The sequence below is a fragment of the Mixophyes fleayi genome, chromosome 8 (genome assembly GCF_038048845.1).
Source record: "Mixophyes fleayi isolate aMixFle1 chromosome 8, aMixFle1.hap1, whole genome shotgun sequence".
NCBI classification, from domain to species: Eukaryota; Metazoa; Chordata; class Amphibia; order Anura; family Limnodynastidae; genus Mixophyes; species Mixophyes fleayi.
Genome location: NC_134409.1, coordinates 36,827,079 through 36,854,468, shown reverse-complemented (window position 1 = coordinate 36,854,468; position 27,390 = coordinate 36,827,079). Strand labels below are relative to the sequence as shown.

At 40.4% G+C, this 27,390-nt stretch overlaps 1 protein-coding gene across 1 annotated transcript in view; it reads right to left on the bottom strand.

Annotated features, from left to right (window-relative positions):
* BCAR3 (BCAR3 adaptor protein, NSP family member) overlaps positions 1–27,390 on the bottom strand; it is an 89,470-nt gene that overhangs the window by 41,747 nt on the left and 20,333 nt on the right. Inside the window, exon 3 of the mRNA XM_075182353.1 lies at positions 6,590–6,632. Coding sequence (XP_075038454.1) covers positions 6,590–6,632 — 43 coding nt within the window. The remainder of the gene's footprint in view (positions 1–6,589; positions 6,633–27,390) is intronic.

Sequence of the window (27,390 nt, the reverse complement as noted above, 5' to 3'; positions counted from 1 at the left end):
ATTTGCTGTAAAGAATGTTTCACATAGTGGAACAGTTCATGTTGGCTAAAAATGCAAAATTGGAACATGAGGTATTCTGTATAGTGATCCACTTCATCCACTGACACTGCCATCATTCAGATGTCAGATATTTACCATCTGGAGGAAACAAGTCAAAGAATAAATGAACATGTCTGGCCGAGTTCACAGATAGAGACACACAGACTTTTATGACTTGTAACTAAAATACAGGCGGAGGACAAGGACACTATCTGAGAAATCTGATAACCAGGAAATGCCAGATTTAAAAATAAAATAACTACATGGATCCATCACACAAATATGTATAAAAATAGTTTTAGGAATAGTTACTTTTTTCGATAGACTGTAAGAGACCCCAATTCACGGTCAACTAAAAATAACCATAGGTCTTTTTTCCCCGAGCAAATAAGAGGAACCAGACATTTTACAGCTATAGATTTATGGATCATGTTTGAGATACATCAGGGTCACTACAAGATTTAGGTCTCATTCATACTATGCTACATCTGCTGCTACCGAATCATTTTGCTTCCTAAGGAGGCAACTAAAATGACAATTTATAGCCAGCATACTGCCGTGTTTCAGCAGACTATAGGACAGGTAAAATATATTATTATTACTTCCTTCTCTTGCAAATGAGTCCCCTACTCCCTATTATGTGTTTCCCTTCCCTTTAGGATGTAAGCACTCACGAGCAGGGCCCCCTTCCCTCCTGTCTCCCTACCTATTCTTCTGCTCCATCTTCCCTGTGTAAGCTATGTTTGGAGCTTTGAAGTCCTGGTAATTTTTGTTTATTGCTGTTTGGTTCCATCCTGTATGGTCCTCTGTCTGTATTCTGTACGGTGCTGCGGAGACCTTGTGGCTCCCTATAAAGACTAATAATAATAATAATAATAATAATAATAATAATAATAATAGTGGCTAAGTGGTTAGCACTTCTGCCTTACAGCACTGGGGTCATGAGTTCAATTCCCGACCATGGCCTTATCTGTGAGGAGTTTGTATGTTCTCCCCGTGTTTGCGTGGGTTTCCTCCAGGTGCTCCAGTTTCCTCCCACACTCCAAAAACATACTGGTAGGTTAATTGGCTGCTAACAAATTGACCATAGTCTGTGTGTGTTAAGGAATTTAGACTGTAAGCTCCAATGGGGCAGGGACTGATGTGAGTTCTCTGTACAATGCTGCGGAATTACTGGCGCTATATAAATAAATAGGTGATGATGATAATAATAATTATTAATTATTAAGTATGTCCCCAATTGTAAAGGAGGGTGCAGCATGAAACAGTCTATACCAAGTCAGAATACTCACAGCAGCACATTCTTTCAAGAGATAAATAAGTGGATCTTGTGGGAAGCAGAGACCTCTCTGTTTGTGTGATTATGTTGGTGAGTACATGGCTTTAGGTAACAGTTCAGGGTAGTGATGCAAGATGGGGTATGGAGACTAGTAGAAGGCCACAGCCTGAAGGTAGATGTGAGGATCCTGTCTACATAATGCAGAAAGATTTTAGTGCCTAACACACTTCTTGATGAAATTAAGTTCATGCATCCAAAATTGTTACCCTACAATGTCCTGCTGCTCCTTCACTATGCGACATCACTAAGTACTGACTACAAGTGGTGTATAACAAATATATGTTACTAAATATATGTGGATTATATAGTCATGTGAAAAAGAAAATACCCCCCCACAAGTCTGTGTTTATACAAACATAATTAACATAACATACAAAATGAACAATCATCTAGTCCTCACCAAGTCCTAGAATTTGATACATGTGATCTCATGAGACCAATAACCCATAACAGATTTTTATTTAATCATTATTTATTCAACATCATAATAAGAAACCTGAAGATGATATGTATGGAAAACGTAAGCCCCATGAAGCATGAAGAACCACCATAAGAAGCGATAACTTGAATAATGAGTTTATAAGTCTCTTACATCATATTTGAGGAATTTTGGCCAACTCCTCCATTGCTTCAGTTCGTTGAATTTTTTAAGGCATTTATGTATGCACAACTCTCCTAAGGTTGTGACACAGCATCTCAATGGGAGTAAGGTCTAGACTTCCCAAAGCCTGGATTATTATCTTTTTCAGCCTTTCAGTTGTAAATTTGCTGGTGCGCTTAGGATCATGGTCATGTTGCATGATCCAATATCAGCCAAGCTTCAGTTGTGGAGCAGATGGCCTTAAATTAATTAAAAATTATTGTAGTATCAAGAAGAGTTCAGGGTGGAATTAATGATTAGAAGGTGCCCCCGTTCCTTGGCTGCTAAATATGACCAACTCATCACCCCTGGTATGAAATGCTTTTAGCGATATGCTGTGTTTAATTTTCTCCAAACATGTCGGTGGTCTTAATACACAACAGCTGCACTTTGGACTCATCTGTCCAGAGGGCAGAAGTCACGCGTTTCATTCAGATGCAACCAACAAACCTAAACTGTACTGTAATGTTTTTATTTTGGAGAGAAGGGCTCTCTCCTGATTATCCCTGCATGAAAGCCATACTTGGTCAATCTTTTATGGGGATGTACAGAGTTGAAACAAGGCAACAATTTTACAAGGAATGCTGCATCACTCATTGCATCTCAAAGCAGTCTCAGATTCCCACAATTAAGATTACATATGGATTGAATTTAGATGTTGGTTCAGATGCAGTCAGCGTATGTACATTAAATACACGTGCACAGCAAAGCATGCTATGGATGAGGAATAGAATAATGTGATGTTCAAATTGAACACCAGGTGGCAGTGTAACACAGGTTCTTTGCCATGTGTGAAGTTCCCAGAAATACTATTAGCACAACTGAAATTCATCCTTTATTGAAATTAAAAATAGTCATAAAACATAAGTCTGACCCTAACAATTACCAATAGGTGGTTACCACCCAACCCTAATGCCTACACAGTGTAGCCCTGATATGAGGCAGGTCGACTCAAAGGCGCCAACACCCAAATGTAGCTTCATTATTTGACCATAATTTACAAAAAGATTTTGTTTTCTGTTTAATTAGATTAAATTCCATCATTGATTCAGCAAAATGGAGAATGTGAGATATATGTGGTGTGACTGATATCCTTATAGCCAATACACCAATGTAAATGTTTGGTGTTACCATGTTTGTGTTCCACATAAAATGGTACAAGTAAAAAGGAACAATCAGGAATTGCGTTTCTGTAACTAATTGTATTCTAGAATGCTATTCCCTCTGTAACTGCCAATGTTTGGGAGAGAACAAAGTAAATAAAATAAGGCGAGTCTACATTTGGACAACTGTTCTGAAGTGGAGAGAGGTAGAGCCTCTCGATCCTCCATAGTTACTCCCACCCGGCTCCCAGTCTGTTGCATCTGACATGGGGAAAAGAGAAGCTGACAGATGTGGTGAGTGTGTGTCCGACTCCTGAGTGAAATGGCTGCGAGACACATTACAGTCCGGTAAGTTTGGACTATCCTCCCAGCTGCACTGACCGTGCCCTCCTGGCAGCATGGCTGCTGGACCTTGTATCAACATACATAATAGTGGGCGAAACAGAGAACCTGTTTCAGTCAGTGGTTACATGTACACAGACATCAAAGCAGCCTACAAACTAGGGGCCTGATTCAATAAGGATCTTAACTTGAGAAACTTCTTATTTCAGTCTCCTGGACAAAACCATATTACAATGCAAGGGGTGCAAATTAGTATTCTGTTTTGCACATAAGTTAAGTACTGACTGTTTTTCATGTAGCACACAAATACTTAATAGCTTATTTGTACACTGAAATTTAAAGTTGATATTTGTGTGCTACATGCTAAAACAGTCAGTATTTAACTTATGTGCAAAACAGAATACTAATTTGCACCCCTTGCATTGTAACATGGTTTTGTCCAGGAGACTGAAATAAGAAGTTTCTCAAGTTAAGATCCTTAATGAATCAGGCCCTAGGTCTGAGAGAGGAATTTAACATTTTCTTTTGTATTTTACAATAAATCAGGGTACAATGTGGAAAAGAACAAAAACCACAAAACCAACAATGAGAGGAGATACATTTTACTGTTATTTTCCAGCAGGTTATGGTGCAGATGGTGGACAGCTCACAACCAGCAGTGAACAACTGAAAGTACCATTATCTGAATAAAAAACTCCCCTTTCTTGGCACGTGGATTAAGCGGTGACTGGCATGTTCTACATTCCCTATATTCAGCTCACAGCAACTTTATGTCTGAGGTAAAACGTTGAGATTAGTTACAGTGCAGCTACTCAGTCACAGCCCAGTCTGATCCTTTGTCCCATGAGGCAGACGGAGCTGGTCCTCCATGATGTCACACACAGCCAAAGAAAACCCTACAACACCAGCTAATGCAGCCATTATCCGCTTCATGCAACTCGCACCAATTTCACACAGAGGACAATGTGCTATTGTTTTTGCAAATCTCTTTTCACGGCTTGTTAGCAGACAGAGCCAGAGCTGTGGGGACTGTTTTTACTTCTTAAATAAAAGGGGAATTATGAAAAAGTAATTACAATGGGAACATCTCAAGCCTGGAGACAAATTAGTGTGTGACTTCTATCTGGGTATCTCAACACCAAATGCACTGAAACACCCATTCAATTCTTCTGCCTGACTGGGGCTATTGGACCCCTTTCAGTTCTGGTCATACATGGGGGCCCCAGACAGATAGTCATCATCGTACCCCCTTTACCATCCTCCTGTTTGACATCTGATCACTTCCGATACACACAGCACAGAGACTGGATAGGTCTAAAATGGCCTATTCGGACTACAAACTGCAATGTATCCGGCACCTGTAGACTTGACCCCTCTGCATCTTGACATTGACCAGGAGCTGGCTGGGAAATTTTAGCCCTGGGGGAGGGGGGGCTATTGATTTATACGTCACTGTATTTCTGTGACCACACAGATGTAAGTACATACGGGGCATTAACAATGACATCACCTACACAGTAACAAGGGCAAACACAGGATTTGTAGAGGGGAGTTTCCAGTGGGCGTGACCATCACGCATGGGGGTGTGGCTATAATTTTAGACAGTGCTTGGCTGCTTTCCAACTCTTCCAACCCCCATAATATACATGGGCAATGCTGCGTGCACTACTGTTAGGTGCAAGCAGAGCTGTGTGAAGCAGGAGCAGGGTCCAGCCACCTAAATTATACAGTGCCCCAGGCTTGGAGGGGGGGGTTTCCAGGCACTAGGAAACCCCACCCCCTCGGTTTGCCTATGAGTAACAACAACATGGAGATAAATTAGGACTAAGAAACCGACTCAACAGAGCTTAAATTCCAATGAATTTCAGAAAGACCCTTAATGTAATGTAATTATGTGTGGCTCAGTGTGTATTACCTTAGAAATGAGCTACTGTACAAGTCCAACCTAAAACAAAAAGGTGGGGTACCTGACTGACCAGAGGTCTAAAATTTGGGGGAAAAACATTTAATGGGAAAATCACATTTTCCTCAGCTATCTGTAGCTATAGTCGGCAGACACACAGAAGCAAAATGCATTTAACAGTACTAATTAGTTATACTAGCAACCTTCAGTTTTTCAGCAAAGGGAGTAACAATCAAGCCATTAAAGCTTTCGGAAAGGCCACTTCCACAAGAAAAAAATATTTAATACTTTGTATTAGCTGTAAAACAAGGAAAGTGATCTTTGGGGAAACTCTCCACACTTTCACAGATAGAAGCAGCAGCTACTCTTCATAAAAAACCCTATGTAGAATCAAAGCAAACTGTGCTATTTAGGGTCTTAAAAATGATGTGATATCCTTATAAAAGTCCTATTCTAGAGTAGATTTGGAAAGCTGCAGATAATTTTCAATTTAGTGGCTGAATGTGATTGTTCCAAAGTATATGAGGGAAATGCTAATATCCATTACAATTTGCAGAAGGGGGAATGTTATTCTTAAAATACATACGTTTTTTTTATAATGAATGGTAAGGTAAAGACATCAGAACTCCCCAGTTACGATTCACATTATTGTGGTACCGCCCCCTGCTGGGCGATGATACTACTGCAGCATTGTGCAGCGATAACGTGAATTACATTGTCACGCTCCCCACATTTGCCCTGTGTGAGATCACGGAGGAAAGGTCCAAAAGTAGTGTGTGATTGTATGTAAAATTATATATAATCACATACACACATATAATATACATCTCGGAATAATGCACCTGACACATAGTGACATTTGTGGGGGTTTTTACAGCATTTTAGTTCTGCTATGAGAAATAAAGTATGGGCTTGACTATTTGTGATCGGTATTCAATACAACCAATTATGTTCTTTCTATATCTAACGTGTTATGTTAGAGACTCCAAGGTAAACGCCCAATCCCAAGAGGGATCATCATAGCCAGAGACTTGATACCTGGAACCATCATAGATCTCAGATCTGACATGACAGCTACACTGATAGGTGTCCTTCTGCCAAGCGCTTGTTCAACAGGAGATTGGTATAATAAACTACAGCGTGTAGTAAATCTCTGTCTTTGTAATGTTTAGTAGACAGAAGTTAGAGCAGATTATCATTTTTGGTTTTCATCATAACCTTACCTTGACATATTCCATGGTAGGATCTGGGGAAGAAGACGGATCCCTAGAAGGAGAAGGGAACGAAATGAGTCAGTTGGTTCTTTTAAACTGTGAAATGAACTGTAGTAGGAGAAACAGATACTGAGAGCACATTTACAGCCCTAGGAATATTGGAACTGTTAAAATTCCACTGTTGTTACAATGTATGTTTTAGAACTTCTGCAGTAATGTTACTCATTATACAGCACCATATTCCCATTTCAAGGCTGACTTGTCCTAGTTACTGTTACTATTTATATATAGTCCCTCACATGGACCACACTGCAGTTGCAATTGCAAAAGCAAATTATACACAGCATTTACATTACACTGCAAACCTACCTGTCCTAGTCACAACGTACAGCTTTCCACCAACGTTACATAATAATGCATTTTATGTAAACTGGTACTATGATTTAGCAGGAACTAAATAAAAGTGGATCATGAGAAACATCAAGAAATAATTACAGGAAAAATGCACAATGTTGTCTTTTGTTGTACAAGAGGGACTGTATGCTGCACTCTAAGGGGTATATTTACTAAACTGCCGGCTTGAAAAAGTGTAGATGTTGCCTATAGCAACCAGATTCTGGTTATTTATTTAGTACATTCTACAAAATGACAGCTAGAATCTGATTGGTTGCTATAGGCAACATCTCCACTTTTTTTTTTAATCCGCAGTTTAGTAAATATACTTCTAAGGCTTTCTGGTGTCTGCCACATTTCCCTGACCACCTCATTAGACTCTACTGTAATATATTTCTTAATGTTCAGCCCACCAGCACACCAGTAGAACATCATTGTACTTATACAGTATTAAACAGTACTTGGCTAGCACTGTACTGCACAACATAAAACAAGACAGAAAACTCAAACAAGGTCATGATAAGAACCATATTTTCCTTTATCAGGAGCAGTGGCACACGCAGGGGGGGTTTCTGAGTCTCCAGAAACCCCCCCCCCCCCGTGCTAACTAAGTGGCCGCCATAGCGGCACTATCCTATACAGCAGCCGCGGCGCTGTCAAAGAAGCGTCCGCGGCGGTGCTGTATTGTATACAGCACCGCCGCGGACGCTTCTTTGACAGCGCCTCGGCTGCTGTATAGGACAGCGCTGCCGATACGGAGCTGCTGCGCATGCGCAGCAGCTCTCTCGTGTTTTTTTTTTTTGTTTTTTTTGGGTCAAACCCCCCCCCCTGACAATCCTGCGTGCGTTCCTGAGGAGTTGTTTATAAGATGGGCAGATAGTCAAAATTAGCTGCGCCCTGATGTTTCAGAGCAGCCTCTTTAAACAATAGGTCATGATTAAAGTTTAATTATTATTACCACTATTATCCTTTACAGATAAAAGTAACAGATAGATTCTGTAGTAGTATACAAATAGGGATAGTACATGCTAATTTACAATTACAAAGTGGAACAAAAAGAGGATGTTGCTTGTGAGCTGACATTGTGAAAGATCTGCTTAGACCAGTGTTGGCTAACCGGTGACACTCCAGGTGTTGTGAAACTACAAGTCCCAGCATACCCTTCCAGCAATAATCTCATATATATTCGCAAAGCATGCTGGGACTTGTAGTTTCACACCACCTGGAGTGTCACAGGTTAGCCAACACTGGCTTAGATGGTATTATAACAGTCCTCTCTTATCACAAACCCCTATAGTGCATGAGAGGTGCCATTACCCAATGCCACTGTCAGCGGTTTCAATGGATGTATAGACTGTGTTCTGTAAAGGTGCATATGACATCACAATCTTCTGGTGTCATGTTTGACCCTACTCTTTACTCTCAGTCGGTGGCTTCCTGATTCTCTAAATTCTCTGTCCCTACATCATAACACTGCCCTTGTCACACACAGCCCTGTCCTCTCTAGCATAATAGGGAGATCACTGCACCATACAGGATTAGCAGAGGTGTCTCCTTAAATAATCAGTGCTGCTGTGGACATTTGGGTCATATGATTGCCTACAAGTTGGACTGTCCCTGTCCACTTTAAAACCAGGACACATGGATGAGCAGGCAATGAAGACAAAGGGTACTCTGACCCTAGTAATTACTATTACGGCAGGGAGAACGGTCTATGAATCATCTTATAGATAACAGTCACAGTAATTGCATCAGCATTACTAATATCACAACTATTCAAAATATATTTCAAGCATTTCAACTTTGCAATGTTGGATTTCTAAATTTGTTTTGGCAAAAGATCAGCTGTACACACATTCTTTCATTGAGGCCTGTTGGAATTGTGCCTTAATCTAGAGCAAATAATCCATATAAATTGTTCTGGAATGGCATAAATACCTCTGCTACTCCGCTTCATCTCTGTGCACACTCTTACCACCTGACTTGTCTGATGACAATACGTGCAATGAATTGTCTCACAAAGAGTTACCGGTTGTATATAATAACACAATCCTGAGCCAAGGAGTTTTAACATTTCAGATTTTGCACCAATTTGGAGGCCTCAGCACCACAAAACACTGAATTACATCATGGTGGGGTTTGGGAAGATAAAGGAACAACACGATTACTTGCTTTTGAAATGTAGAACAGTGGTTGATACTTATTGAGTACTACTGCTAAATAGTATATCCAGGAAACCATTTAACATTTAAACTGAAGAGTTTATCATTTTGGACAATAACTGTAGCCCCTACTCTCCCCCATGTCAAGGGCTGCTTAATCACCACAAAAAGTCGAATTTTGAATGTGGTTTAGTAATTATTGTGTAAGACTGTATTCATTCATTGGCTTATACACTATTGTTGCGTCAAAAAATGAAAGTGTAAACTAAGCGAAAGTTTCCCATCATTCAAATAGCACATTAATGTCAATGGGAGTTCCTTCGTGTCTCCAAGTTTCACTAACCAGCCCCCACTATTAACAGGAAAACTCTCAGCATGGGGGTCCCCTGTTATAGTGGAAAAAGGCTCAGCAAAAGATATATATATTCTATTCAATTGTAAAGCGCTACGGAATTTGCTGGCGCTATATAAATAAATTTTGATGATGATGATATCATCATCACTGGCATCCCCTGTGGTGGAATATTTGCCAAACCAGGATATATGGAGATATAGATATATGGAGATTATATATATATATATATATATATATATATATATATATATATATATATATATATATATATATATATATATATATATATATATATATATATATATATATATATATATATCCTGGTTTGGCAAATATTCCACCACAGGGGATCCCAGTGTGATGCTAAGGAATCTATAAGTCCACAAGACCCTGTTCCTTTGACTGAAAAAATAACAACATGTAAAAAAAACACAGAAATCATTGTTAAGGAAAGATTTATTGACATAAAAACTCCCCAAATCCTTGTTCATCAATTTGTTTTAAAAATAAATTAATCTTCTTGTATTCCTAGGTAATCTTTTAGTTTAAAAAAGAAATCGTTTTTCTTGTATAAAAAATGGGAAATGTACCATATTTGTAAATCAATGGGAAAACCTTTTAAATGGACATAAGTCTTATTTCACTGGGTGGTGGGGGACAAAAAGTGCAAATAAATTATATGTACTGTTCTGCTTGGAACACACCGCAGAATGAAAAAATAAATTGCCCAGGAGTGTCCAGAGCAGAAAGGGCAATCAAGGAGGCTGGCCACAATATGATTGGTTTACAGTCAGGGGATCCCAGAGATCCCTGCTCCGATAACGTATCACTAGAGAGAAGCTGAAGCTCTATTAATGTGGGGGAAAATACAATTACCAGCGCTGTGCAGCTTCAGTCATGTCAAAGGAACATTCATTTCAATCAAGTTTATACATGTAGTGCACAACCTCATTAAAAAAGAAAGGGCCAGTGTTAACCCCTCATGGGTATGTACACATCGCTCTCATAGAGATCAATGGACTTTTTCAAGTGCGGTGACATGTCTTAAACTTCTGAAATTGAACAGGCAGTGTAAATAAAGAAAGCACAGCAATGCAAGTATGAATGAAAGTTGGTATGGACACAAAGAACAGAGTGGGATTTATACACACGAATGACTATTTTGCACTTGCATTAAAATCATAAGTCGGCCGCAGTGTTTAAACGTCAGTGGGCAATAGTCCTTTAACTCTTGGAGCAATTTCTGCCAACGCTGCACTAGTTGTCGTATTACATTATCAATGCTACAATCCCTTCTTGCTTTACTTAATACGGGTTTCTCTAAAGGGACAATTACACTCTCTGAAAAGTGGTTTCAACAGCTACTGTGCTTGGACTTTTAAATAGAACGGAGTGGTTCGAAGCAGCAGTGTGGTGCAGTGGTCGAAGCAGCAGTGTGGTGCAGGGGTCGAAGCAGCAGTGTGGTGTAGGGGTCGAAGCAGCAGTGTGGTGCAGGGGTCGAAGCAGCAGTGTGGTGCAGCGGTCGAAGCAGCAGTGTGGTGCAGCGGTCGAAGCAGCAGTGTGGTGCAGCGGTCGAAGCAGCAGTGTGGTGCAGCGGTCGAAGCAGCAGTGTGGTGCAGCGGTCGAAGCAGCAGTGTGGTGCAGCGGTCGAAGCAGCAGTGTGGTGCAGGGGTCGAAGCAGCAGTGTGGTGCAGGGGTCGAAGCAGCAGTGTGGTGCAGGGGTCGAAGCAGCAGTGTGGTGCAGTGGGCCCAACATTATGCTCCGCTGTGTAAAGCTCTACACGCTGGGACCCTCTTTGTGGACCTACAATTTCATCAGGGCACAGAGGACGGCGTTACCAGGAGAAGAACAACCATTATACATGTATGGGGCAAGATACATTTTTTAAACTACCTTTTCCAAAGTGGCTTTGTCCTTTAGTTTGATTTATGGCCACTAGAGGTCTCTGCAGTCTCTTCACATGTTAGGTTATCAGCACAGGGAGAAACTTTTACAGGGGAAATCTAGTAAAGATAGACTTCAGTAGTTTAAAATCACAAATAAAATCATGAATTTATTGACGAAAAACACTCTAATCTAGCACATATCACTTTTATACTGAAATCACCAGATTTGGCACATCATAATAATAATAAATAATAATAATAATAATAATAATAATAATAATAATAATAATAATAATAATAAATAGAAAGATTTCTTTTCCCATTCATTTCACATAGATTTCCATCAAGCGCACTACATATAAACCCAATTGAAATAAATGGCCATTGAAATGAATAGCACTGTATGTATGTACATAAAACCCAGCAACATAAGGACTGGCTTCTACTAAAACATGAAGACCACAAGGGTTTTGGTATAATGGGCAACGCCTTATCATTGTACTGGGATCCCCTGGGGTAACAAAGATGCCACTACCAGAGGTCCAGATCTTTATCATTACTCTAGCACCCCTAGCCTGTTAGTGCAGGGCTGGTTTTGTACAAGGGTTCTTGCTCATCTTATTTTCTGGACCCCCATACCACAGAGGAGCCAGGCCAGTAGTGATCAGGTTGGGTGTGGTCCCCACTATGACGGGTCTTTCCGTTCATATTGAAAACCAGGTTGCCTAATGCTGGGCTGGTTGAGGAATGATGGACGTGGGGGGTGGGTGGGGGTAACAGTCTAATTTTTCAGAATACTTTGCAAAGCTTTCCTATTCATTTCAATGGGGTTTCTGCATATAGTGCACATGCTGGAAAATAATGGTCATTGAAATAAATGGGAAAGCACAATACATAGAAAAACTATGGTTTTCTCCCTACTTATTTCTCTGGTTTTTTTCAGGCAGCTTCGAGAACCAGAAACTAGGGATCTCATTTCTGGAGATTTTCACGATGATCTACTAAATCACTTTTTAATAGATGCTCATTGTTCTATACTAGTGATGGGCAACCTGAAGAACAGCGGCTAGTGCTAAAAAGCTCTGGGGCTCTTCCTGGCCCCTGAGCTGTGATAGGCCGCAGTAATTAACAAGTTGTGATTCCCATTTGTCCCAGTATATGGTACGGATGTCCCCAAGACCCCTCTCATTATACTAAAATTTTGTTTTGCTTTTTCAATAATTAAAAGCCCCACAGTTTACATTTTTTTAATTGACTAAAACACTGCTTTATTAAATATTAAAAAAAAAAACGATCATAGTCCAAATGAGGAAAAATTGCAAAACCACACACAAAAACCCCAGAAGTTTATTCTTGCAATGTAAGGTATAGAAGAGTGTTGGGCAAAAGATGGCATAAGGGCCACCATTGACCTGGCGAGGCTTCACATGCAGCCCTCAGCCGGCCTCTCCCGCTATGGCTTATTCTCTTATAAAGCAGATAGTAATACCGAACTTGAGTAACTAACTTTCATGTCACATGACCTCCTCTGTACAATGCAGAGAGGTCACGCAGAGGACCAGAGAAGGACATTGCTCTTTCGCCTTCCTCTGCGGCCTCAGTCTGTAAAAATGGGGGAGGTGCGAGTGGACCTGTGGGGGAGTTTTTGGCATACTTGTGGGGTCTGAGGGCATGTGGAGGTCTATTTTGGAGCAAGTGGGAGCTGTGAGTGCTATGCAGTTTAATTTTGGAGCAAGTTAGGAGCATTGTGGGATGAGTGATGGGAGAGTTAATTTCTGGCCTTTTTAGTTTTTCTCCATTCTTGGGAAGCAGACCTTTTGATTTTTAGTCAGTTTATAAAAACAAACGATAAGAACTGCTTTGGTATGATAAAACATAATCATGGGAGCGTACACACTAATGCGATATCTGACCGAACAGTCATTTATCGGGAGATTGGCAGATAATTGGTTAAAAAACCTGTACCCAGCTTAAATCAGGACAATTAGTACGAATGGAGTCATGTACTATGTGAAATCTTGATTTCTACTCTTTTATAAATAAAATAACATATAAGTAATTAAAAAAGCCAAGCTGCCCGGTTCCATTTTATGTACCTATAGACAAAGTGAAGTATTATAATTTTAATACATACATAGTAAGTTTTTAGGAGTTTTCTGGTTGCTAACAGTGTAGAATCAAAAGCTCAATGCGCTCGACTTGAATATTCTAATAATCCCTATGTCTATACCCCAATTCTTAATTATATTGAACCTAACTTGCCTACCTTAGGCAAGCTGTATCCGAAAGAGGGGTGTATCTAGAGGGTGGGAGGGGGCGTATATGCTGTCTCGGTCATGTCAAATATGCCGTTTTGTCATGGGGCGGGTCCAAAATTCACTGCGAATTGCGTCATTTTAGCCCCGCAATTGCAGGATGCGGGAGATTTGCCAGCTCTCCTGGGAGTCCGTGAGACCAACCTGAATTTCGGGAGTCTCCCGAGCATTCCGGGAGAGTTGGCAAGTATGCATTGAACTCCTGCCTTTCTTTCAAAGAACACAAATAGCTTGGACAAGCATGCACTCTCATAAATACAGCTTACACCATATCTGCCTCCACTGTGCACTGTGTAGAGGGCACGGGTGGACTCTGAGCAGGACTCTAACACTTTGCTGACAACTGCGCTGTCCCAGGGCCATGCTAGAACAAGGCGTCCACAGAAGTGTCCTTGGATTTCACAAACTGCTGCCATACAAAACAAATATTATTTCATAAAGACTACATAAAGAAAGGTTTTAGGACAATACTAATTGAATCTGTCCCCGAAAATTGTAAAACATCAGCAAACATGAGGTCACTTGTGCTCAGACCTGTGGAAAACACGAGTTTACTAAACATCAGATACTGGAGGTTTATTTTTATGTTTAACAAAAACTTGTTTTCAAGCCATGATGTGGCCGCAGCTATCACTCACCCCTTAGTAAATCCAGATCGTGAGAGCTGAAAGATGAAACCAAGCAGCTTCTAGCTAAACAGAATGATTAGAATGACTCATGTAGTTCAAGTGTTGCCCCTTTCAAGTGAACCTGACCTTCCAAAACTGATCCATTTTAGTGCAATATTATGTTTCAAGCTTCCAACAGGGAACAAACAAGAGAGAATAAGGGGAATAATTCAATTAGCTTTTCCGTCTGCAGCCGCTCACGCAAAGTGACATTACGGTACCGTAACATTATCATCATCACCATTTATTTATATAGCGCCACTAATTCTGCAGCGTTGTACAGAGAACTCACATCAATCCCTGCCCCATTGGGGCAGGGGCGGATCTAGAAATCTATAGTACCCGGGGCGATTTAGGGGGCAGGCGATTTAGGCCCCACCCCTTTCTAACATCTTAGGCTGCCGACGGCTGCACAGTATGTGCAGGTCCGTCCAGCCGTGACAGGCAGGGACAGTGTGCTGCCCGGCTGCTCTGATTCAGAGCAGCCGGGCAGCACAATGTCCCTGCCTGTCACGGCTGGACGGACCTGCACATACTGTGCAGCCGTCGGCAGCAAGTGTCTGCTAGGGGGGAGGGCGATCGGGGCTCGCCCCCCCCTGGATCCGCCACTGCATTGGGGCTTACAGTCTAAATTCCCTAATACACACACTAAGGTCAATTTGTTAGCAGCCAATTAATCTACCAGTATGTTTTTGGATTGTGGGAGGAAACTGGAGCACCCGGAGGAAACCCACTCAAACACGGGGAGAACATACAAACTCCACACAGATAAGGCCATGGTCGGGAATCAAACTCATGACCCCAGTGCATGAGCCACCATGCTGCCAACATGGTGAATTTCCCTTCGCAAACCTATGATGTGTGCACAGAAATCCGCAATGCTGCGGTATCGGGACCCGTGCAGGCGGGCGTAATCGCGGACAGGAAAGCTAATTGAATATGCCCCTATAAGTCTTAAGCTGGGAACACACTACGGTTTGTCGCCCGATTGTTGTGCCAATCACACAATAAACAATTGTTTGGTCCATATCGCATTAGTTTGTACACTTTCACCATCATGTTTTATGGTACCAAAGCTCATCGTACTGATTTTATAAAACTGGTTAAAAATCACTATAAACGATATCTGGCAAATTCTGAAGTGTGCACACACTCACGGCCAGCAGTGTAGGCAGATCTCCATAGAGTTTACAGAGTCACAATCTTTTTAGCAGATGAAAAGCACAGATCTGCAGGTAAATCGTGTGAATGTGTACGCATTAATCAGCATGCTAATCGAGACTTTCAGCTATTGATAAAATCATTAAAGATATCGCATCGGGAGAAATTTTCTGCAGTGTGTACCCAAATTAAGACGGAATAACCTAAACTAACAAATACATAGAATCTACAAATGTTAGTTGTGCCTCCAGTCATTTCTAGGACTCTAGCGCAATCCTTCACAATACAGCTTTAATCCAGCACAGGACTCCTCAGGTTTAAGCCAACAGTTCTGATCGGCCAAGAATGATCCCACAGAATCATTACAAAAATGAGAGATTACAAACAAAAGAGAAAAGTCAAAGCTCTCAACGTGCTAAAAAAATCAACCAGCTGCAATACAGCATTTGGAAAATATGTTTCATTGACCACAAGGCCTGAAAACGGTCATTCCCTGGAATCTGATCATCTGAAACGAATTGTCAAGATTTACATATAATAGAACGTGGTCTTAGGGAAAACACGCTGCACTGGCATGAACCTGCAATCTTAGGGACATACGGCTCTGGGCTGTGGTTACAATGCAGAGAGGCTCTGCTCTTAATCACAAAAGGTATTTATAAAATACACAAGATGAATTAGGTAAATCCATTCCTCAGCCGATGACTCAAGATCGGAGCCAAAGCTTATGCTGCATAGAGTGACTGCACTGAGCCTTGGAAGAGATGGGGCTGTAGCTACAGGCTTGTGATTTTAATACACATGAAGATTCTGTATCATTCCCTGTAATGTGTATGTTATGGTACATTTCTCATGCCGAGACATGGCTTATAGTAGGGACAAGTCCCGATGAAGGGGAGGGGATGACACAGTTACCAAGTCGTATCAATGTACAAATCTGTGCAAAGATTTAACACTTTGTCAGCTGCAGACAAAGGAAAGTCTGGGAAGATACATTAGCCGCTTTTATGTGGGACTCCTTGGGGGTCAGAATGAGCCGTTTTCACATGCGCTTCACCAGATGCAGCTGTTTCTCTCAGCCACATAACAAAAGCATCATCAGGTTCACGGACCACAATGCAGGTTCTCTCGCTAAAGAGCTTAACAATGAATCTTCCATTTTCAAGTTCCCATGTTCTCAGCCCACTGGCAGAACAGCAATAATAATAAAATTTCAACTACTCTTGGAACAAAGAAGGAATTCCTCACGTGAGTTGCAGTATGTGAGGAACGGTAGTAAAATGAATAAACCTCTTTTTATTGCCAATTTAAAATTCACACTATCATGAAAAGAATAGTTGTTATGCATTGTACATATAGGGAAGTGACTTGTAATCAACGTTACAATATTAAATGTCAGGATAATAGTTTTGCCTTGGTTTACCGAGAAAAACACTATGGGCCTGAGTCATTAAGGAGAGCAAAGCAAAAAAAGGAGTAAGTTTGCTCCTGGACACACCATGTTACAATGCAAGGGGTGCAAATTAGTATATTAACTTGCACATAAGTTAAATACTAGGGGCTAGATTTACTAAGCTGCGGGTTTGAAAAAGTAGGGATGTTGCCTATAGCAACCAATCAGATTCTAGCTTTCATTTATTTAGTACCTTCTACAAAATGATAGCTAGAATCTGATTGGTTGCTATAGGCAACATCCCCACTTTTTAAAACCCACAGCTTAGTAAATCTAGCCCTAGATGTTTATTCATGTAGGACACAAATACTTGAGTGCTTTATTTTTACACTGAAATTTAAAGTGGATCTAGGACATGCCCTACCCAAACTATAAATCTGTGCCCACATTTTAAACTTTCCGTCCCCTCCAATGCAACATGGTTTTGCCCATATGCAAAGTTACGCTTTTTTTATGCTATGCTTTCCTTAATGACACAGGCCCTCTGTGCACAGGTCCACTGAGACACAATTCCCATTTCTTCGGTCATACCCACTTTGTCTCTATACCACCTGTAGGTCAGGTCACCCCTTTCATGCAGTGAAACAACAGTGAATATCCATGCAGGTAACTATGTGGAACAGTGGCAACACTAGACACTAAGGTGTATTTGTTGCCTACATACAGCATAGGAGATTCATTTTGTGGACTAAATCAATTCACTAGGCACAAGCGAGGGCACTGGACAATTTTGAGAAAACGTGCTGGTCACGTGACCTCCATGGAGATCACATGACCATGCAGCCTATCAAAATCTACATGTAGGTTATTTGGCTCTAGTGGGTGTACATGCCTGTAGAAGGGAATTACACTAAACTCTACAGGAGAAGGGACTGATGGGACTTAGAAAATTAATCAAATTGTAAAGTGCTGCATAATGTGTGGACACTAAAAAATAAAGTCTAATATTAGAATCAGACTTTTGGAGGAAATACCATAGTACTATTTCTAAAATAAAATACAATTAAAATGATATTATATTATTATTTTTTTTATTAATTATTATTATTATTATTATTATTAATAATAACAGTTCTGACAAATTCTATAGCAGAAATAACTAAGCAACAATGATCGAGATCATATGGAAAACCATTTTATGCTAAGTGTAACGCAGTCTATCAATATAATTAGGCATAGTAAATTCCTTTTCACATGTGTTCCCGAGAGGTAGTCAGACATGAATAGTTCAGTGAGCAAATATCATTTGTTCCCATTATTTGGCTCTGATCTGATGCCACATTTAAAGAGTTGTAGGAAGTGAATTTCTATGTCTGCTTTGTACTTCATTCTCTAAGCAGAGCAAACAACAATAATGTCTCCCAGTTGTGACAAAGAATCTGCATTTGGCACGATCTGCTTGCAACCCCACAAGTGTCGCACATATCCACAGGGCCATCAAACACTCCCAGTATGGCATGTATGTACAGCTGGAACAGATGCCATTTTTTAAAGGGGCTCATAGCTAAATATTTTTCTGTGTGTGGGTGGGATCTGCTTCATTTCACAGCCTATCTTGTTATCTCAATACCAGGGTGAGGCAACATTCTGTACAAATATAGATATCCACCAATTTGTGACTCTCCTCAAATCCTGGGTCTGCTGAAGCGAATGAAACAGGCTTCAGTAGCCTCTGATGTTCTTAGCTACCGAGCTACTTTACACCCGGTCCTCTTCTTAAGGCAAGAAGACTGCATTCCTTACCTGAGATAACATTACTGTCTAATATCCTGATGGATGATTGTGTCTCCTGGATTTGCCTGAACTGCAGTGACATAAATGAATGAGGCCAAAAACACACTTGTATGTGCAAGAAAATGTGCACGTGTGCGCAGTACAGAATTTACACTGCAAGCTCAGGGATTAAATATTCTCTGTAAAGCACTTTGCAATATGTTGGCATTATATAAAGGTTACTAAATAAACATTGTTACTAAATAGGCAGCTGTTGAGGTTCCTAGTTCTAGATGTCCATTACATTGGACCAGGAAAAAACTGAAATAATTAATGGTTGATGGACTTAATGTAAAGCTGTACTCAACAAATATTCATAGGGCAATCCCCCGGCATGAATATAGGAAACGGACAATAGTGTGTGCAGTCCTAACTCTTTGGGAGTTCTGTTTCATCAAATATTACTCACCTTTGAATAGACTTCATGTACACTATATAGACAAAAGTATTCGGATTCTTGACCATTACACCAACAGGGACGGTAATGACATTGTATTCAAAAACATATATATACTTTCATATGCAGTGATAACAGCTTCCACTCTTCTTGGAAGGTTTTCCACAAGATGTTGAAGTGTTTCTGTGGGAATTTGTGCCCATTCATTCTGTAGAGCATTTATGAGGTCAGGCACTGATGTTGGATGAGAAGGTCTGGCTCGTAATCTGCATTCCACCAGTTCATCCCAAAGGTGTTCGATGGGGTTGAGGTCGAGGTCAGGGCCAGTCAAGTTCTTCCACACCAAACTCATCAAACCATGTCTTTGTAGTCCTTGCTTTGTGCACTGGGCCACAGTCATGTTTTAATAAATTAATAGCCCCTGGGGTGAAAATCCTTTTAGGAGATCTCAAGCACTTTCGCAACCAGCAGTTTCACTACCCTTACGCATTTCGTGGGCCCTGCTCACTTCTTCAGAAAGTGGTGATCCAGAAAAGAGCGTATGTAATGATGACCAAGGCTACATTTCTATTCAAGACCTTAGGTCTGTTGAGGTCATCAAAAACCAATTAAAAATCTTTTTTTTTTGTTCAAACAAAGGTACCTCTATGTTTCTAAGTGCCATGGATGGGAGACAGAGGCTCTAAACGAGACACTTACTCCTTTTTTTTTCCTTCTATACACGTGTCTGTACGTTGCAAAGCCATAGTGCTACAATGGCTCATCCACTCCAGCATTAATAGAAAACCCTATTAATCATGGTAGGAAGTGATAGGTTGGGTTTCTCATAGCCCCATCACTGGACTCGTCCCCCACAGTCTTGAGTTAGAAGGAGTGGGACTGGTCCTCCAGCCTAAGTAACAAGGGAGTTAACAGACATGTTGTGCTTAACCATTATTGATGGCTTAATAATGGGCATAACCGCTACTGTTAATATACTGTATTCTTGGGTATTACTACTGCTGTTGGCTCAGCAATACACAGTAATAGGCCAGTAGTAGAAATAATACCCAGTAACACTACTGCCGATATAACATATCTTATCTGTGGAAGTAGTGTCTAGGAATATATACTCGCCAAATCCCACATGCCGCCATCTGCTTCTTCTCATCAGCCGCTTGCTTTGCCTCTTGCAATACTACCCCAGCAGCACTAACTGTTCCGTGGTACTTGAGGTGACCTAAGGGTAGCGCCAATAGCTTTAATTGCTCATGACCAGTAGTCAATTAGAAACCAGCGCCGCATATCTAACATCATAATGAATGGCATGTGATTACTGCTGCCCATTACAGCGTCTTACCCCAGACCCAACCCCACTGTGCTGAACACATAAGAGGAAATAAAAAACAAGCATGACAACGTGCTACTGACAGAGACCTCAATCAACTATAAACATGATACTTATGGCAGGATTTTTCCATAATATAAACGCAGGGTGGTTACTCTGTCTAGGGTCTCAGTCAATACTACCATGGTTTCTCCAAATTCCCACATGGTTCACCTGAGGTACTGTGACCAGACATGGAGGTCATCATGACACTTCAAGATATCCCACCCATTGGTGAATGGCAGCCTTACAGGTGGAGTAAAACCAGTGGCTGCGTCATAATATACCACTGCCACCTGGGCTATAAACAGGGAATCTGATAGGACCTGTAAAATATGGATGGTGCTGGTAAAAATCAAACAAGTGGCATCCCTTGGATGGAGTAATATAGGAAACTTATTTATATGCTCACTTTATTAACCAAGTTTTGACACGACTAATCTATTCTACTCTCCCGATTCATTCTACAAAGTCCCAAAAACTTGTGTCACATGACTCATTTTGACACTGTACCTTAATGCACAACTATCAGTGAAGGCAAAATATAGAACAGAACAATAGGATGAATAGACCACATCCCCGATGAAGTCCAAGACAAAACGAGTCAGGTGGCCCCACAGCATGGCTTCTACAGGTCAGCAGTGATCTGGGTCCAGCAACAACTTCAAGGAGAAGGTGGTGTCTCTTCAAGCTCTCAGATTTGGATGTAGAGGTGAATGAAGGCATCTCCTCTCTGTCGTGATTGTTCTGGCCAGGTAAGCAATTGCATTAAATTTATTATTTACAAGATTTAAACTTGTTATTAAAAATAAAGTACCTTACTACACACAAGTGGCCTCTTTTTGGCCTTGCTCTTGTGTTTTGATTGGTGTGTGGCTATATTTTAGAAGCATCATGAAATTGGTAGGAGTAACTAGAGATGGCAGAATACAGGAATTGAGGAAGATGTATGTAACACTGCAAGGCTCAGATAAGCCTGCCATTATATTAAATAAATTACTTATATAAAGAAAATACTCTCTTTTTAATACTACTACACTATTCGCATTCCCTCCCATGTGTCTGCGTTCTATTTAATACCTTCTTCGATGGGAACTTTTGGAGGAAGCTGGAAACTCAGACTCATCCTTGCAGCGCTTGTTGTTGCGATTGTATATATTTCATTGATATTTTTTAAAAAGTGGCAGGAGTGCATATTTAGCGTGTTATATAATTATAAATAAATATATCTGTGGTCCCCGTGGAGGGGGTAAGCAACCGGGAACTGGACTTATGCTGTCACTAAAAAGGCAGATCTCATATAATTATATTATATAACTGCCTTGCAATTCGATCCCGACACACTCTACTCTCTTGCTTATCTTGTGACAACCTCTTCTTGAATAAACTCTTCTTGAATAAAGAATATATAGTATGTGATTCTCGCACGGATAAAAATGATCTAGATCTAGTACTGAAGGGTTTGCGCAACACATGAATGGACTTGAGGATTTACATTCTTACAGAACTGCACAAACTTACACAACGGTCAGGAATTCAACATCTGAAATATTTTGCACTAAGTCAGCCTGGATTCCCTTGTACAAATATACTCTGATGGTTGGATAACACATTTTTGAAGAAGGTAAATACTTTCATTACTGCAGCAATATGTAACAAGTTGCTGTGAATTTCAAAATTTCAACTGGCCGGAGGATAAGGATTTTGTTTTTATCAAACATATTTCGACAGAAATACCACATTCCATATGCCTGGAAATCCATGACTCAACTACCTTTCATACTTCTCGAAAACTTATCCGTATTATTTATTACGCTTCACATAGATTTGATGAGAGAATGATGAGTGTTCGGGGGGAGTGTGCGGGGGTTAAATCTGCCTCACTTCCTCCTCCAGTGGGTACGATGACAAATTGGGAGAAATTGACTAGTGACTGAGCCAGACAGATGGGCTCCGGTGTATGAACTGTCCTATGTAACCGTACTGTGAATTCAGCACATTCTGTACTGGTATAATAAGTTATAATGTACTGTACGTACACAAAACACACACGACTTACATACTGACCAATTCTAAACTAACAAACTATGAAACAACCTTATGTACCTACCTCCTGCAGGCCAGAATACTACAGTGCACTCTTCTGGAGACATCTCACGCCAAACTGAATCTCTCCCTAGAAGTTGTAAAGCAATTCTTCAAAAGACACAGTATGAAAAAAAACCAAACATACATACTATATAATGCCTTCCATCAAAGAAAATATTTTGGTATAGAAATATAAAAATTACGGATCTGAAATAAATTTACAACACAGTTGGCACATGTTCCTGAACTTCTCTCTCTGGAAAGGTTCCTGGGATTTAACAGACTACAATTCCACTTATCTAGCGTTGCATGCAGATTGCCAGTCTCACTGTTCTTGACCTGTGTTCTGTAGGAGTGAAGATAGACTAGGAAAGCTTAAAATACAAAAGCAATGTGCTTTAATACACCCATTAAGTTAGGGTATATTATGGGGTTTAAGACTCAATGTTAGGAACGCTCTGAATCCAGGATGGATTTGGAAGAATTGGTTGAATTTTGGGGGATTTTTAAACCAAGATTTCACTATGGCAAAATTCTTAGGATAATACCAATAAAACCCCGATTTCCTCTTTCCTCTTAATTTCAACAAGCAGAAGAAAAAATTATCCTTTACAGGTTATACCATTCTGATGTTGCAGACTGTCAATTTTTTGAAGGCTGAGCACCAATTGATCCCTGCATCTGTGGAACCCCTAATGGGTATGAGAGAGAACGTAAGGAGGAGCGATATTAAAAATCTTCTGCAGCTAAAACTTTAATCATACTTGCCAACTCTCCCGGAATGTCCGGGAGACTCCCGAAATCTGGGTCATTCTGACGGACATCCGGGAGAGCAGGCAAGCATCCCGCAACTGCCTAGCCTAAATGACGCGATTCGCTGTGAATCTCGTAATTTTGGCTCCGTCCCCGTGACAAAATGGCATTTCCATTGCGGGGGCAAAATAACGTGTTTGGCTGTGCCCCACCCACTACCACCCTCTAGTCACGCCCCTCTCCCGAACTACACTTGCCAAAAGTAGGCAAGTATGACTTTAATACAAGGCACTACTGAAGACCAGGACGCACTCATTCTCCTCAACCACAGGACCAAACCTATAGACCAGGGAGATCTCACTACAAAGGGTCCAGTTTTGGAGGCCAGGTGTAAAAGCCTTTACTGTGGATGTGAGAATACCCCAACCCCCATACGGACTAGGTCCCTTCACTTTCCCAGTAGAAGTGTCCTAAAAGCCATTTCCTTGTATTGTATATAAATGTTGCCCAGTCAAGAAGTCTCATACAATTGACAGAACAGGGAATAATGCCCAAACAATCAGAAATCAGGCATTTAATACGGTATAACTCTCTTTTCTTCTCTGGCCAACACAGATATGAAAACTGTGTGATCTACTCTCCTTATAAAACTTCTCCTGGATAGAGATGCAAGAACTTTCAGCCAAGTGCTTTATGCATAGCAATGGGAGATAACACGGACCAGACACTATTACATTTAACCTCTACCTCACACAACATGTAATAGAACTGCATATGCAAAGACATGCACTATTGTTTCCTATTGTCCTTTTGTATATTTTACTACCTGCAATTAGTTCCACATAGTCTGGGGGACATTCAATTCGGCGCGAGGTGCCGCTACACAATGCCTCGGTGTTCAGATGCACCTTTTGCTGGCTATTACGGCGAGAAAATTCTGCTCATTTGTAAGATATTTCCCAATAGTGCACCTCCATGGGACGCGAGGGAAAATGAGCGGTAATGAGCGGAAAGTTCTGTAAAATGTCTATGCGATGTGTCACCCCGCAGACTGTACCGGAGACACAATGCACCTTGCGCCGAATTTAGTCTGTCCCAATATGTTTAAAAATTGTGAGTAGAGAACGAATGGAAATACCCACTACTCTTTATATGAAGGAGGATGTAGATAAAACATCAGTCCCATCAAGAGGGTAAAGGATAATGGGCCTGATTCATTAAGGAAGTTAAGCAAGAAATTGAGTACGTTTTCTGGACAAAACCATGTTGCAATTCAAGGGGTTCAAATGAGTTTTTTTATTTTGCACATAAGGAAAATACTGGCTGTTTTTTCAAGTAGCACAGAAATCCTTGATAGTTTATTTGTACACAGAAATTTAAAGTTGATCTAGGAACAAAAAGCCAGTATTTTCCTTATGTGCAAAATAATAAACTAATATGCACCCCTTGGATTGTAACATGAATCTGTCCAGAAGAAAACTTAAGTAAAAAAAAATAAATAAAAAAATAGTACTTTCCTTAATGAATCAGGCCCAATATGCTTAATTGTGTGCATGTAAAATGTTCTTCCATCATAGCATCCCTGATATACTGAGGATAGCTCTAAGGATTTCAATGATATAATAGACCCACCCCATATCTCCAATTAGGGATCCCTGGTCTGTCCTCTGTCTTGAACCCAGCATTTTCAATACCCTAAAATGTTTTTTTCTACTGACAATTTGATAAGAATTTACAAACAATAAGTCATTTGTAAGGGGTGAACCTGCTGGCTGCAGTGCACTATACTTTACAATGTCAGGAGGTTGGCGGCAAAAAAATAATACAGCTCACAATATTATTTTGCAACGGTTAAAAAGGTTTCTTATTTTTTACGGTCAGAAAATTGCTTCTGGTTGACCACAACGAAAATCATTTCACCTTCCTTAAAATGGACAAAGAAGTCTAATTTATTACAGTGCTGACACAGGATTGTAGTACAGACCGTTTCATCAGAAAATGCCAGAAAGAGACCGCGTGTGACCTAATTCAGACTGAATGGTCTCTACGATTATCACCGATGAACCAAGGGATTCCTCAGAACAAAGACGGCAATGTTCTGCTGGCCCATTTTGGCAGCTCGGGGGTTAAAGGAACATAAATTTGAGTCACAAAAAGGCCCTTTTGAAGCTGTTCTATTTTAGTGAATAAATGTGATTCTAGAGTTCCTCTTTTCTCAGGCAATGAATTCATTCCATGTGAAATCAGTCACTGTAGATGGTGCTTGACATGAAATGGCTCCACACAGTGCTGCTCAGTATGAGGCCAGCAATGAATGGCATGACACTTTGCATATCTGGAGTGGATGAGCACTACTTGTAATAGTGCCCCAGTGATTCTAGGGTGTCCAAAGCTACTTGAAAAAAAATAATAATAATTATATTACTGTATTTATACTTATGTGATCTGCAAAGTGCAAGCAGCGCGTTCTGTTTGTTATAAATCTAAAAATATTTTTCATGTTTCTACATTGACCTTGGGAGAGGTCATGGTCATGGTATTGGAGATACTTCTGAGGCCATCTGAACATGGTGAAACCATGGTGAAATAATCATGATATTATGCTCGTTAGAAAGTGGATGACAGATCATGCATGATTAATCTAACAAGTAAAACAAAGACTATTTAGTATAGGGATTGATGATCCCTATATGATTAGGTCAGTTGGCACACCATTCACCGTGCAATGGAGTGTTTTAAAAGCTGATAAAAAGGTGATTGTGTGACAAGACTCCTTTATCAAATTATTTATAAAGGTTTCAAAAGAAAATTTGCAGAAGATGAAAACTGATAATCATGGTCAAAAATAAAAATGAAATAATTGGAGGCTGCTATTTCAAACGATGAGGAAACAAGACGGCGGCCATGTTGTCAATAGAGATGTTATGCAGCAAGCCTGCAGGGGTCAAGGTTCAGACTACAGGAGATAAACACTGACCACTGCACATCTGATGAAAAGTTAGGAAAAGGAATTGTATTATGAGCACAAAATAATTCACACTGGTTGCTGTTCTAAAAATTACCCAGGGCTGTACTCTTGGCTAACGAACAATGAAATTAAATTGGTTTTTGAGAACTCAGAATAGTCCAATAGATGTACCCTACACTGAACCTCTTCTTGCAAGTGTGTTTGCTATCCATTTGCTGATACAATTATCAAGCCTTTCTTTAAATATCAAAGAAGAATTAGCAGGGATAAGCCAGTATCAGATACGATTGGCCAGGAGATGAAAATAAGGACGCTATGTTTTGACTGTTCCACTCATCCCTGACCTTCCAATGTCATTAACAGATTTATTCGCCTGAAAAAAATATATAAAGTAATATCCCGGTTTAACAAAGTGAGACATGAATTTCCATCCTCAACAAAAATAAAATGGTGAATCAGTGTTTTACTGACATATGTCATCTGAGCAGAAATGTTCTTGTTTTTTTTCAAATACGGTAAAACAATCTGATATCTGTACAACAATTATGTTAAGTGGATCTGGTGTGTACAGTGCGTAGATGTGCAACCAGCAGGGTAGGACAGAGAGTGAGACCAAGGGGTACATTTATCAAGCTGCAGGTTTGAAAAAGTGGAGATGTTTCCTATAGCAACCAATCAGATTCTAGCTGTCATTTTGTAGAATGTACTAAATAAATTACAATTAGAATCTGATTGATTGGTTGCTATAGGCAACATCTCCCCTTTTTTAAACCTGCAGCTTGATAAATTTACTCCCAGGGATGCTAGAACATAAATAAAACAGTAGTGGTTCTGTTCCAGGTTCCTGTGCATCACTCCTGTCTGACATTGCACCAAGTCTCCTTGCTGCTGCAGATGTGTGGACTGGGACAGTGAGGTCAGTCATTCTGGCAGCCAATCATAATGCACTTTCATATTGTCCCTGTGCAGCTTAGTCTCGCGAGGGACACATGATCAAAGTCAATCAGAGCCACCTCATCCTCCCATCACAAGACAGAGAAGGGGAGGATAATAATACAGACAGCGAGTCTG